This window comes from Spermophilus citellus (assembly GCF_964194105.1).
Source record: "Spermophilus citellus genome assembly, chromosome: 4".
Lineage (NCBI taxonomy): Eukaryota > Metazoa > Chordata > Mammalia > Rodentia > Sciuridae > Spermophilus > Spermophilus citellus.
Genome location: NC_138185.1, coordinates 13,577,511 through 13,590,111, shown reverse-complemented (window position 1 = coordinate 13,590,111; position 12,601 = coordinate 13,577,511). Strand labels below are relative to the sequence as shown.

The following is a 12,601-nucleotide window of genomic DNA, read 5'->3' as shown; positions in this document are numbered from 1 at the left end:
GTCCAGGTGTGGTTGAGTGGGGTCCCCTGGGTCAAGGTCTTTCCCAGGCAGGGGGATGTCAAGATTTGCCCGGTTGTCGGCAGGATGTTGTTACTGGTGGGCTGTTGGACTGAGCCTTAGGTCCTCTTAGACCAGTGGACCTCACTAACACCCCTGGGGCACTCAACCTGGTGAGTGGTTTCACCAGAAAGAGTCAGCTAGAGGGCCAGCAGGTGGGGAAGACCAGGAGGAAGAAGGGGAGGAGGGGTGAGGGGTGAGGGGCCAGGGGAGGAGAGGAGGGGCAGGGGAAGAGGAGTTGGGATGGGAAGGAGGGGAGCGCAGTGGGAGGAGGGTGGGACAGGGGAAGGAGGAGCTGTTAGAGGCAAGGAAGGGGGAGGCTGGGGCAAGCAGCTTTGCCAGATGTACGTGGAAGACACTTCCTTTTCCTACTCCCAAAAGCAGCAAGAAAGCATGTGGCCCTTGGGGCTGGTGGCACCCATCTACAGCCACGAGGAAATTAGCCTTGGGAGAAACTGACACGGAGACAGCTAAGGAAGGACTAGCCCTGGCGCTTGGCCCACCTTCGGATCTCGCTTAGGAAGACATCTCCTTCCTGTTAACCGTAAGCGTGTTCCTTGTCGTTGAAAGCAGTCACATAGATCAACCTGAAGAAATCGAAGCAGAAAGATCCTGGTCCTGCTGCTGCTGTTGGGGTCCCTGCAGGAGCTGGGCCTGGAGCCTTACTCATTGTTGAGCTCTCCAGTTACATAAATCAACATGTCCCTTTTGTGCTTGGGTTGGCTTACTTTTTCTTTTCCAACCAAGAGAGTCTTTCTGTAAGTTCATGACTCTGGGCAGATCCCAAAGAGTCATCCTTACAGTATTTTCTGTGATAGGGACATTTTATTTTCAAAATCTCTTTATCAGTTCCAAACTCCAAAATGTACCCCAAACCCTGAGATCATCTTTAGTTTAACGCTAACGTTCATTGGGTGACAAAACATGAATCAAACTGATCTGTGGCTCCTTACGGTCTTTATTCCAGTTAGTGTGGATACTCATAAGTCCTATTCTAAAAAAATTAATGGGTTTAATTTTGTGGGGCTGCCTAGGCTTGCTAGAGGGGTTAAGTAACACACAGTGCCTGCTTGCTCTAAAATGCACGGAGCTCTAAATTCCCAGTCTGGTCCCAGGCATTGGCCACTTGAAGCCTGGAGTCCTTGGGGACTGGCCATGGGGACATTTGTCCTGGGCTCTGTTTCAGAGGGCTAGACTAAGAGTCTTGTTTCCCAATTTTTTCTTCCATCATGTCATTTCTTCTAACTTGAACAAAGGAGTTCCTAATTCATCTTGGACTGAAGTGTACTTGTGGCAGAATCCGCTCTGAGTCCGGGACCCAGTCGTTTTGCATCATTTCGGAGACGGTTCATTTAGACCGAAGCCTGCCTGGCGGTTCGGGACTGTGATGAATGTTGGGATCATGTACAGAGGTTCACCAGCCGTGTCTTGACCTTGGAAATGCTGTGGTATTTTACGGTGTGTGGTGACATTTATGGGCCCATTTGGACATCCACAAAGAGGTTGATTTCCATAGATTAAATGTCAAGTTAGAAAGCGTCCGGGGTAATTGAATCCTTGAGCGTTGTCCACTCGATTCTCAGCTGGGCCATTGACTGGTTGTTTGGGTGCCATTAGGAGCCCAGGAGTGCAGGGCAAATTGCTTAATGCAGAGAGGTCAGCCTGGGAGCCCAGGGGGAGGGGAGCCTGGGCAGGATCAGGGATGGCAGTGAAATCTGCTCCCTTCAAAAAAGTGGCCTCATTTTATTTCTTTAAATAAAAGCACATATGTGGTTGGTTGGTGATTAAATGAAAATAAAAACCCCACCAACCAGGTTTCCCAGATGTTGGCGGCTGTTGGTCTGAGTATTGACAGGAGTGAAATGGTGAAAAAGAATCCATGATTGTGTAGGTAGAAGGGTTTATGAGACCTTGAGCCTGTGTCCATGGAGTTGGAGTGAGCGCCATTCACCGTCAAGTGCAGCAAGAAGAGCCTCAGAGAACTTCCTGGGTGCTTAGTTGTATGTGTGCACTGACTGTTCAGATGCAGGGGGGGTCTTCAGTCCCTTGAGGCTGTGTTCATAGGAGGCCCTGAAAGCCAGGAGGCTGTGAGTGGGCCCACCCACACGGCCTCTGTCACATGGGAGACAGGAGGGTCGTCCGCCCGAGGACCTCCACCACTGGGACGTCTGTCTAGTCTCTCTGAAGGTCCTGTGTCCTTGCAGTGATGGACTCTCTCCCTAGAACTCAGGGCTCTAACCTGTCAGTTAGGGTCAGAAGCAGGGTTACCCTGCCTAGTTCAGCAGAGTCCAAGTAGACCTGCCCCTGTCCAGGTCTGGGGCAGGGTGGATCCGGGAGCTAGCTGTTGGAGGCCTGCAGACAGCATGGAAGGCCACTCCCAGATGTGCTTTGTGGTTAGGAGTTAGAACTAACTAACACACTGGCTATTGGTGGTCCCTCCCCTCCACAGGCCCCTCATGCAGGGTGACCATGGGTGCCTGCCTCCTCAGGCCCAGATGGAGGTCAGCCATACTGCTCGGCTTTGGAGGGGACATCTGATCCCAAGAAGGGGCACATGTCTCTTCAAGGGCAGGTGCCTTGCCTGTGGCGATGACGGATGACCGAGGTGTCAACATTAGGTTGAGCACGGGGACTTGACTGAGCGACTGCTCGTTTAGCCTGTGTCGGCTCAAATACCTGGGGGACCAGGAACAACCCTGGGGTTGAGTGGGCCATGTCATCTGGTCTCACGCAGCTGTCCAGGAAGAATGGCCAGGTAGGGGGAGGAGGAGGAGGCAAAGTGTGCCCATGTGCTCTCTGCCCAGGCCCCATGTCAAGGCCGAGAGGCTGTTGGCCGTCTTGTAGATTTCTGTCATACTGTATACAGTATGTCTCAGAAGGACCTCCAGAGCCCAGGATGACCTCATCTTGATTTAACTAGTCACATCTGCAGTGGCCTTATTTCTAGATAAGCTCACATTCACAGGATCTAGAGTTCAGGACTTCAACATCTTTTGGGGGGACCCAGTTCAACCTGTATTACCTTGTTTCCCCTTTTCTGAGACCTAAAGAGCCCTGACATTTTTGGGTGGCCAGCCCATGCAAGCAGGCAGTGAGCCTGGGCCCCACACTTAGAGGTGACGACGGGACTCTCGAAGGGCTGTGCTCTCAGGCGCCAGCTTTTCTGAGCCTGGGAGAGGGGGTGTGGGGAGGCAGAGAGCCTCCCAGGAGGCTGGGGAGAAGGCTTTGTGGTTCTGTCCTCAGCTCTAAGAAACTGGCTCTGAAGGGGTGAGAGCTAAGAATGTGTCAGCTTTTACCTTGCTGTGATCAAAAGACCTGACAAGAACAACACAGAGAGAGGAAAGTTTGTTTGGGGTTTAGGGTTTTGGAGGTTTCAGTCCATAGACAGCCAAGCTCTGGACCCAAGGTGAGACAGAATGTCATGGAGGGAGGGTGAAGTGGAGGAAATCAGCTCAGGACATGGCAACAGGAAGCATACAGGGACAAAACATAAACCCCTCGGCACACACCCAGGGTCCCACCTCCTCCAGCCACAGCCTACCTGCCCACAGTGACCACCAGTTAATCCCTTCAAGTGGACTAACCCACTGATTAGGTAAAGCCTCTCACAACCCAGTCATTTCACCTCTAAGCTTTCTGGCATTGTCTCATACATGAGATTTTTTTTGGGGGGGGGGTACCTCATCTAAATGGTAACAGAAACCTTGGGGCTCAGTCAGGCTCTGGGGGCTCCACTGGGAGCAGTATCTCCGTAGTTCGTCTGCTGGAGCTTCGTGGTTGGGAGGCTCTGAGCCCACAGTGTGTGGAGATGGCTCAGGTTCAAAAGGGGTTCTGGCCCCTGGCATTTGGTCACAGAGTTCCTTCAGGAGTGTGTCAGAGGGGCCAAGGCCAGTGCTCGGGGCTGGGGAGGTCCTCAATGATCCTAGGAGGGCGGATTCTTGCACTGGCCCCAGCACGCCCACCATACCTGCGTAGTGAGGCAGGCAGGTGTGTGGTGGACGCCCTTTTAAGTGGGTTCCCCCAGGTGGACGCATCCTCAGCCCATCAGCCAATGCAGAGAGAAGGTCCTCCTGCTGACAGCGAGGCCTGGCAGGCCACTGGGAGGAAAAGAGTCTCAGTGGAGAGCAGGTGACTGGGTGTGGCTCCCCCTGCCCTGCCCAGCCGGCCCTGAGAGGGCGCCAGCCCACTGCCCCCCAGAAATGGACCTGAGCAGCTTTCACAGGCTGCTCTCCCACATTCTCCCCTGCTCCCACCTTTGGGGGCCAGTTCAAGAGTCCTGAGGACATGCTGGCTGTTCCTCTTTGGCTACCTGGGTGCCCTGACCCCCATGCTCTGGGCAGGGATGGAAATGGAGAGGGGCTGATGTCTGTGTTGGAAGGGGCCCGTTGGCCAGCTTGGGCTCATATGGCGACCGGGAGGCCGGGCGGGTTGGTGGAGGGGTTGCCCTGGCACCTTGGGCAGCCCGTCTTCTGGACTCGGCTCAGTGGTGAATCTTGTGCTTCTTTCCACCCTTGAAGCTCTTGTCTTATTGCAGATACCCTCAGCCAGGGGAGTCGGGATCCTCAAGGTGTTGTATTCCTCCTGAGAAGCAAGCCTGGGATCTGGCCACAGAAGCCCCGGTGGGCAATCCCATCGTCAATGGGGATCGTGGTAGGGGCAGTTGGAAGCTACGTTAAAGGGCCTAGACAAATGTCCTTAGAATTAAATCACTGTATTTTTAATAAAACATACTTAGAAATTCCCAAAGTTTCAACAAACATACCAACTAAAAAGAAAGTCAGGGAATTTATTTTGCTGTATTTGTTACATTAGCCAAGAACAGGGGTGCTGCATGAAGGTTTCAGAATAGGCACCAGTGAACCCAGAGTATCTAAGGCAGCCTCTGTGTTCTCTGCATGTCTGAGGAGCAAGACCAGGGCGCTCCATGCTCAGGACGTAGGGGTTCCTCACTTGGGCAGGCCCCAGGTGCCAGCTGGTCCCTGTTCACTGCCTCGGTGGGCAGGGGCTGCGGGGCTCAGTAGATGCCTTGCTTAGGCCAGCCCAGCTCTCGGGCGTAGACCCCTTTGCAGCTTCTGATCTCAAAGTCAAGTTGCAGGCTCTTGTTCAGGCCTGGCACCGCCGACCTCCAGCCGATGAAGCCCTGGGACGTCTGTGGGACTGGGGGGGACGGAAGGACCTGGAGTGGAAATACACATTAGTCACCTGGGACCACAGCCATGTGGGCAGTGTCTGCCAAGGTCCCCAGTAACAGCATCCATGAGGCTGGGCATGGAAAAGACAGACACAAAAGCCATGTCCCTAACACATCCTGAGCGTGTGCACATCCCTGGTCCCAGCCGCGGCTCACCTCTTTCCTGAAGGTAAAGAACACCAAACCTGTTTGTTCACCGTGTAATGCTTTGCATACTTAATTTATGCAATTCATGACATCCAGTAAAATAACCTTTATTTAGTGAAAGAGTCAAAAAAAGTTAAGGCTCAGAAGTATCAAATATTACAGTCCTCACTGTCCTTTATAAAATATAGGACAATATATTGTCAGGTGGCATTCTGGCAATATGGATACATCTTCCTACCCAAACTGTGGGAATGAAAAGCAACTGAAATTAATTTAAAAATCAAAAGGAAACAGGCTTCTATCTGAAATGAAAAAAGCACAGCTTCCTTCATCCATTCCTCGGGAACACTTGGAACTTTTGGAAAGTACGGGTACGTTCCCTCCTTTTAAACTAATTCGTTCTGCTTTCACACGTATTTGCACAAAAGCAGAGAGGAGGAACGTTTGTCCTTGCAGAAGAGCTTCACTGGGCTCGGGGCTGAGCCCACTCTAACGGGATTCTCCAGCCAGACCAAGGGGGAGGTGACATCCCAGGTGGCCGCCACTTGTGGAGGAAGCCCCTTCACACATGTTCTAGAAGAAGTAGGGAAATTAATCTGCTGAGGGCCACAGGTAGGGAGGGTAGCCCCCCAGAGGGCCCGAGTGTCCCCGAGCCAGTTGTGGACGCTCCCATTCAGTAGGGAAGACAAGCCAGTGCTGCCCACCCGGCCCGGCCCTGGGAGCAGACCAGGGCTTCAGTCTCTCTCCAGAGAAAAGAAGGGACGCAGGGAACACCAGCCCGCGATGTCCCACTTCACCCCCTAGACGGGCAGGGACACCGACACTGTGGCTAACTAGGGCACTGCAGGATTAAGAGCAGGATTGCAGTTATCACTAAAAGTGGAACTGCAGTCGCTCAGCACGTGTCCCGACATCCCCATGTCAGCACACCCTGTGCCAGCCTCAGGGCGAGGTGTAGCAGTCATGGCCATAACCCCGTGACCCCAAGGGGTGTGTTCAGTGCAGCTTTGACTTTGTGCTCTGAGACGCAGCAACCCCAGGACAGGCTTCTAAGAGTCACGGGAGCAGAAAAGGGTGTCCAGTGTAAGAGAATAGGGTGGCAGGGCTGGAGGCTGCCCAAGCCTGTCTCTGTAGTCTACCCAGGTAGGGACACAGCACTGGTGACAGTGGCGCCCAGAGCTGCTCACAGGCTTTGGGTATTAAGGTCACCTTTAACAGTGAATTGCTGGGCAAAGTTAGTCACCCAAAGGGGACAGGAGATGGAAGAGGGAAGCCATGTCCCTTTGCTGGGCAAGTACAGAGTGAAGCAGAGGCCACTTCCTTTCCACCTGTCTCAGGGTCCTTGTCCCATGCACTGAGTCCCACCAGCTCTGCCTGTTGTGTGCGGCTGGGACCTCTGGCTTGCTGTGGGGCAGGAGGCTCCCCGGGAGGAGCCACATGCCCTCTTCTTCCCTGTGGCTGGCCAGGAGGGGATTCTGCTCTTGTTCTGTGTCCCTCGGACCTTTGAGAGGGGGTGATGCTGGTTGCAGCTGCCACCCCTGGGCAGGCACTGGGACATTTGTGGCAGAGGGAAGGCCCAGCCCAAGTACAGGCAAGGCATTGGCAGGGGCAGCTGTGGCTGAGAGACAGCAGAGGGGAACGGAGCCCTGGCCACGGTTCTTTTCTGGGTCGGGGGGTAGAGAGGTGGGACCTGCAGGAGCTGGCGGTAGGAGGGTCTCACAGGCACGTGGTACACGGGAACGCCACGGGAGGAGCATCCCCAATGTCGGCTCCTGGTGACAGTGTGGACGGGGGTTTTGGTTATCTTCTTATTTATATTTTTTTTAATATTTCTAAAGAGTTTTTAACAGTGTCTCTGTTACCTTGTCATCGGGGAGAATCCTCCACACGTCTCAGTGGTGTCCTTTCCGCCCTTCCCTGTCCTCCGTCCTTCTTCCTTCTCCGCACAGGTCCACACTCACTGAATGCCCCTGAGTGTCCACCCGTGCTAGTGCCCGCACAGGTCCACACTCACTGAATGCCCCTGAGTGTCCACCCGTGCTAGTGCCCGCACAGGTCCACACTCACTGAATGCCCCTGAGTGTCCACCCGTGCTAGTGCCCATCGGACCCCAAGGATATGCCAGGACAAGGGAGTCCCTCCATCTGGTCCCATCTGCCCCTTGGTCACGGGTTTTGTCTCCTCTCCCCATCAGCCACGGAACACCTCCACAGTGACAGAGGGCAGAGCCCAGGAACAATGACAGGCCCACGAGAGGAAGCCTGCGGACACGCAAACTCGATGATTTCTAGAGGCATCTGGCTCAGGTCCTCACTGGCAAGGTCTCGGGGGGACACCATCATGTCCTCTCTTCTCTGGGACTGTGAGGTCCCTCCTGCTCTCCATCCTATGTCCATTCTCTCCTCAGTGACCAGAACAAGCTTCAGACCATCCCACGGCCCTGCTGGCTGTATCCCGAGGCTTCCATTCAGACCAGACTCCAACCCCAGCTCCCCCTGCCTCCCAGGTCCAGCCTCTGTGACCCCACCTGCCCTCCACCCAGTGCTTCCCAGGTCCAGCCTCTCTGTCCCCACCTGCCCTCCACCCAGTGCATGAATCTCCAGCCACAGGCCACCCTTTGCTGCCCCTGAAACAGGCCAAGCTTTGTTTGACCTCAGGACCTTGATACGCGCTGTTCCTCTGCCTGGAATGCTTGGCCCTTGCCATCCCCCAGTCCTGAGCTGAACAGGCATCTCTGCAGGGGGCCGCCCCCACCCAGCCCTTCTCCCCGTCACTTCCCCTGGGGTTTCCTGCACAGTGCCCCAGTGCTGGCTGCGTGTCTGATGTCGGCTCCCACCCAGGTCTGTGGACTGGCCCTCGTCTTCTTGTTCACCACCGTGTACCTGGTGCCTGGACACTGCTGACTGAGCAGCCTTACAGGTGCGGGGTCCTGCCAAGGCCTTCCCACACACCACCCTGAGCTCTGGCAGGTGCTCAGCTGAGCCCATGACAGTGGTGCTGGGGAGGAACTGGAGACAGAGAGGCCAAGAGATGCGCCCAGGACCACACAGGAGGGGAGCAGCGGCGCGGGACTTGGACTGGGGGGTCTCATTTTGGAGCCCCCCCTGCCCTGTTTTCTGGGTGGAACCCCTCATGTCCTTGGCCTGCCTCTGTGTCTGCTTTGGCAGGTGTGATGTGTCACCTACTGTGGTTCCACATCTGGGCTGGACAGGGTGTGGGCACCGGGCGGCTGGCACGCCGGGCACCGCTCTGTTTGCCTTTGGCAGTTGAGTGAGACGGCTTTCAGCCAGGGCCATTTTTCACTTAGGAAACTGAGAATTTTAGCGTGACTTTGCAAACCTTGATGTACTTCTCCACAGGGGTCATTTGCCGGATGTGGAAACGCTCTGGAAGCTGGATTTTGGGCTTTGGGGTGCGTGATTCTTCTTCACCCTTGATCAACTGAAAGATAATCCGGAGATGGAGGCCTCAGGCTAAGGCCCCCCACCTCCCCCCCCCAGAAATCACACTTGACAGATGACAGACGTGGGCTCGGGATGTTGGGTGGAGCCAGTCCCAGTCACACAGCCTGAGCAGCGTGTGGGGACAGCGCACACACCACCTCGAGGACTGCTCCCCTCCTCCTGATCGTGGAAGCCTGCTAGCTCAGGTCCTGTGCGGTGACTGGAGCAACCCTCACGGGCTCTGGACTCAAAGGAAAAGAATGCCAACATCTCGAGACCAACCTCCCAAACTGTCTAGGAGAGCCCCCTCCCCCCCTGAATAGTTAAAGCAATTTGAACTCTGAAAACCCAATTTAATTACATATAAGGACTATTAACATAGACTGATTTTATGCATATTATAACAATAAGGCCTCATTTATGCATAACATTTCAAATTGTATAACTCTAAGAATTTTAAAAAACTCATTAAGAGTGGCATAATTTCAAAGCCAGTGTGGGGGGTGCTGTAGATGGTTCCCACTGTCTTGAATCACAGTGTTTGAGTGATGTGGCTCTTGGGTGCTGTGTCCCTCCCAAGAAGGGTGGCTTCGTGGTTTTGGCCAGAGGTCCTCTGAGAAGTGGCAAGCTGGCCAGGTCCCAGGGAAGCCCATGTGAGCCTTTTGTGTGTCTACCTGGTGTTTTTGTAAGTCATGTGCCCTGGACGCAGATACTTGAACAAGGAATGTCTTTTTTTTTTTTTCCTTTTTTTTTTTTTTAAAGAGAGAGTGAGAGAGGAGAGAGAGAGAGAGAGAGAGAGAGAGAGAGAGAGAGAGAGAGAGAGAGAGAATTTTTTTAATATTTATTTATTTTTTAGTTCTCGGCGGACACAACATCTTTGTTGGTATGTGGTGCTGAGGATCGAACCCGGGCCACACGCATGCCAGGCAAGCGCGCTACCGCTTGAGCCACATCCCCAGCCCAAGGAATGTCTTGAATAAGCGGATGTGTGCCTGGCCCTCGCTGGGCTGGCGGTGGCTGCCTCTTTGCCAGCGTCCCCACCGCTTCCTATTAATTGTGTTTGGCCTCTTCTCCTGTTTGTCACCTGCTGGGCTTGCAGTGCCCCTCACGATCACCCACTTCACAGATAGGAAGGGTGAGGTCAGACGGCTGTGGAGCTAGACCCACCAGCATCTCTTGTTGGCATGTGCCTTATTAGTGGTGGGACTTCGCAGTCCTTTGAGACCAATTCCTGATCTGTTCAGAGGACATAAATTGGCAGCTCTTTCTGCACAGGGCCCTGGTGCAGATTAAACAAGCTGGTTCTGCTGAAGTACTCAGCACGTGCCTGGCACATAGTAGGCGCTCAGTCACTGGTGAAGGCAAGGAGATGTCTGCTTTCAAGCTTAATGACCTTTGCCTACCACACACTTTTTAATCCTGTTCTGGCACTTGCTAACCACTCGGTCTCCAAAATGATGGACTCTGTGATGTCCAGGTTTATGCTTACCTCCTCCACAGGGGTTGTTAAAAATCCCCAGTTCTGGGGCCAGTTTTTCCGTGCTTCGGACTCAGCCTTCAGACGGTATTTCCTGAAAAAGAGAGTTCCTGGGTGTCAGGCAATATTTGATAAAGGTTCCAGCCACAGACTGCAGAAGAGCATAAACTTCCCATTCTTTGTGCGCACTGAATGGGTGGTGGTTATGCTGGGGATGGAGCTGGGAGCCAGAGAGCGTGGGCCCCAGGGCTGAGCAGGCTGAAGGAAATGAGGCACTGGGGCTGCTGCATGGGGGAGTTGGCAGTGCCAGACAAGGACGGGGCCACTCCATGAGAGGGGACTGAATAGCCCCTGGCCCTGGTGCCCCACAGTAATGGGTATACATTAAGTAATTCTGTAAGTACCCTGTTCCTCCAGGCAAGGTCTGGCATGAGGGGACAGGATTTAAGAAGGGGCTCTGTCCTGACTGACTTGATGCCCAGCCCCTTCTTAAATATCACACCCCAGGGGCCTCACTCACTAGGTAACCCAGCCTGCTTTCCTGCCATGTTGAATATGATTTCTACATAACTACCTGTGAGCTGAGCTGAGCTGCAGTTGGCAAGCTGGTGTGTCACATTTTGCAGATATCCAATTAAACATTACTTGTTTCGATTTTTAGTTCCTTCTGTTTTGGAATCAATATCTGCACCTCTCCCCCATCTCAAGGGTTTTGGAGGCCCTGACCAAGCTCTTGGCCCTGAGCATCTAAGGCAGAATCTGTTTCTAACAGAGATCTAACAGGGGCCAAAAATATGAGTTGCATATGTAATTGGTAAATTTTCGTGTAGCCATATCGAAAAGAAAGCGACAATCACCAAGTGATGTTAATTTAAATAATACCGTTTTTACATGAATCTTTGAAATCTGTCATGTATTTTACACTTATAGCTAATTCCATTTTGGACCAATAGCAGTGTTGGACTTGGACAGCACAGTCTAAGCTCTTAATAAGGCCCGGTTCACAGAGGAGGGGCCATCTGATTTGGGCACTGAACCATGAGTAGGAGGAGTTTGCCTGGTGAAGGAAGGAAAGGGCATTCCAGGCAGAGGGACAGTCCCTGCTGGGGATACTTGAATGAATACAAAGATTTTTTTTTTTTTAGATTAATGTTGTGGTAGGGATCACCATGCTGGTTTTTCATATATGAAAGTGATATAAAGTTTTCAATAATTTTTTTTTTCAGTGAAACAGCCAAATTAAACACAAATATGGAGTGACTTAGGCAGGTGTCTCAGGAAAAGGATGACAACACAGAGCTGGGGTGTAGGCAGCTGAAGTTGAGGGGTGAGCAAGCTTGAGCTGACCCTGAAACTCCCTTGCATTCAAATCAGCAGCTGCCCCTATGGACTGCTTTGAAAGAGATGGAGTAACAGTGGCAGTCCTCCGGAATGCCAAGGGAGGGACCCACTGCAGGGTCTGCTGACATCCATCCTAGAGAAAAATGGATCTAGTTTTTAAATTAAGATTTCTTAGTACTTAAAACTACAGGAAAATTGAGAAATAAAGTGCTTATGTACTCTCCTTCTAATTGAACAATTATTAACAGTTTTGTTTCTTTTTTAAAAAATCGGTAAATCTTAAAAATAACACTTCCTAACTGGCCCCAACAGGCAGACCTGTGCAATTGTTCCAAAATCTTTCCCACTTCAAGGTGGGCGGGCGGACAGGAGTTGGGGGGAACCCTGCGGTGGCCCTCTGTCCCTATATTGTCCCCTTTCCTCAGGGTGCTCCACTGTCCTCTGAGCACTCCCCTGGTGCCCAGAGGTCCACCATCTCTGGACTTGGTGGGAACCGAAGCTGCCAGGTGAGGACGGCCTGTCCCGGGGTAGAGGACCCTGCCCTTACCAGATCTCGTCCTGGGCCACCAGGTTCATGCGCTCGGCGGCGCCCGCGGTGCCGAGCTGTCTTTGAGCCATGGGCCCGGGTTTCTGTGCATTAGCGTGCACGCTCAGGACCTGGGCTCCGCGTTTCCGTCTCGCGTCTCCTGTCGCTAGGGAGACTGGTTGCCAGGTAACGCAGGACGCAGGCAGAGGCGGTGCGCACCTAGAGTGGGTGGGGCGCTGGGCGCTTGCTGAGAGCCTCTGCTCTCTGCTGGCGTCGGAGCCCTGGGTGCACCAGCCTGCCCACGTGCTGCTCCGAGGGACACCTCTAGGCCTGACACCTCTCCAGGTTTAAATCCCTTCCTGCAACGGAGCCGCAGTTACAGTCCCCAACAGGGCCTTGTCCACGACCCTGCAGAGCGG

General features: G+C 53.4%; 1 protein-coding gene across 1 annotated transcript; it reads right to left on the bottom strand.

Annotated features, from left to right (window-relative positions):
* Window positions 1–5,071: 5,071 nt before the first annotated feature.
* On the bottom strand, window positions 5,072–12,274 carry CIMIP1 (ciliary microtubule inner protein 1; the record flags this gene model as incomplete). The annotated part of the gene is made up of 4 exons (XM_081293287.1): window positions 5,072–5,233; window positions 8,735–8,836; window positions 10,328–10,409; window positions 12,204–12,274. The coding sequence occupies 4 exons, from the start codon at window positions 12,272–12,274 to the stop codon at window positions 5,072–5,074; spliced, it is 417 nt and encodes a 138-aa protein (XP_081149413.1).
* Between the last annotated feature and the right edge of the window lie 327 nt (window positions 12,275–12,601).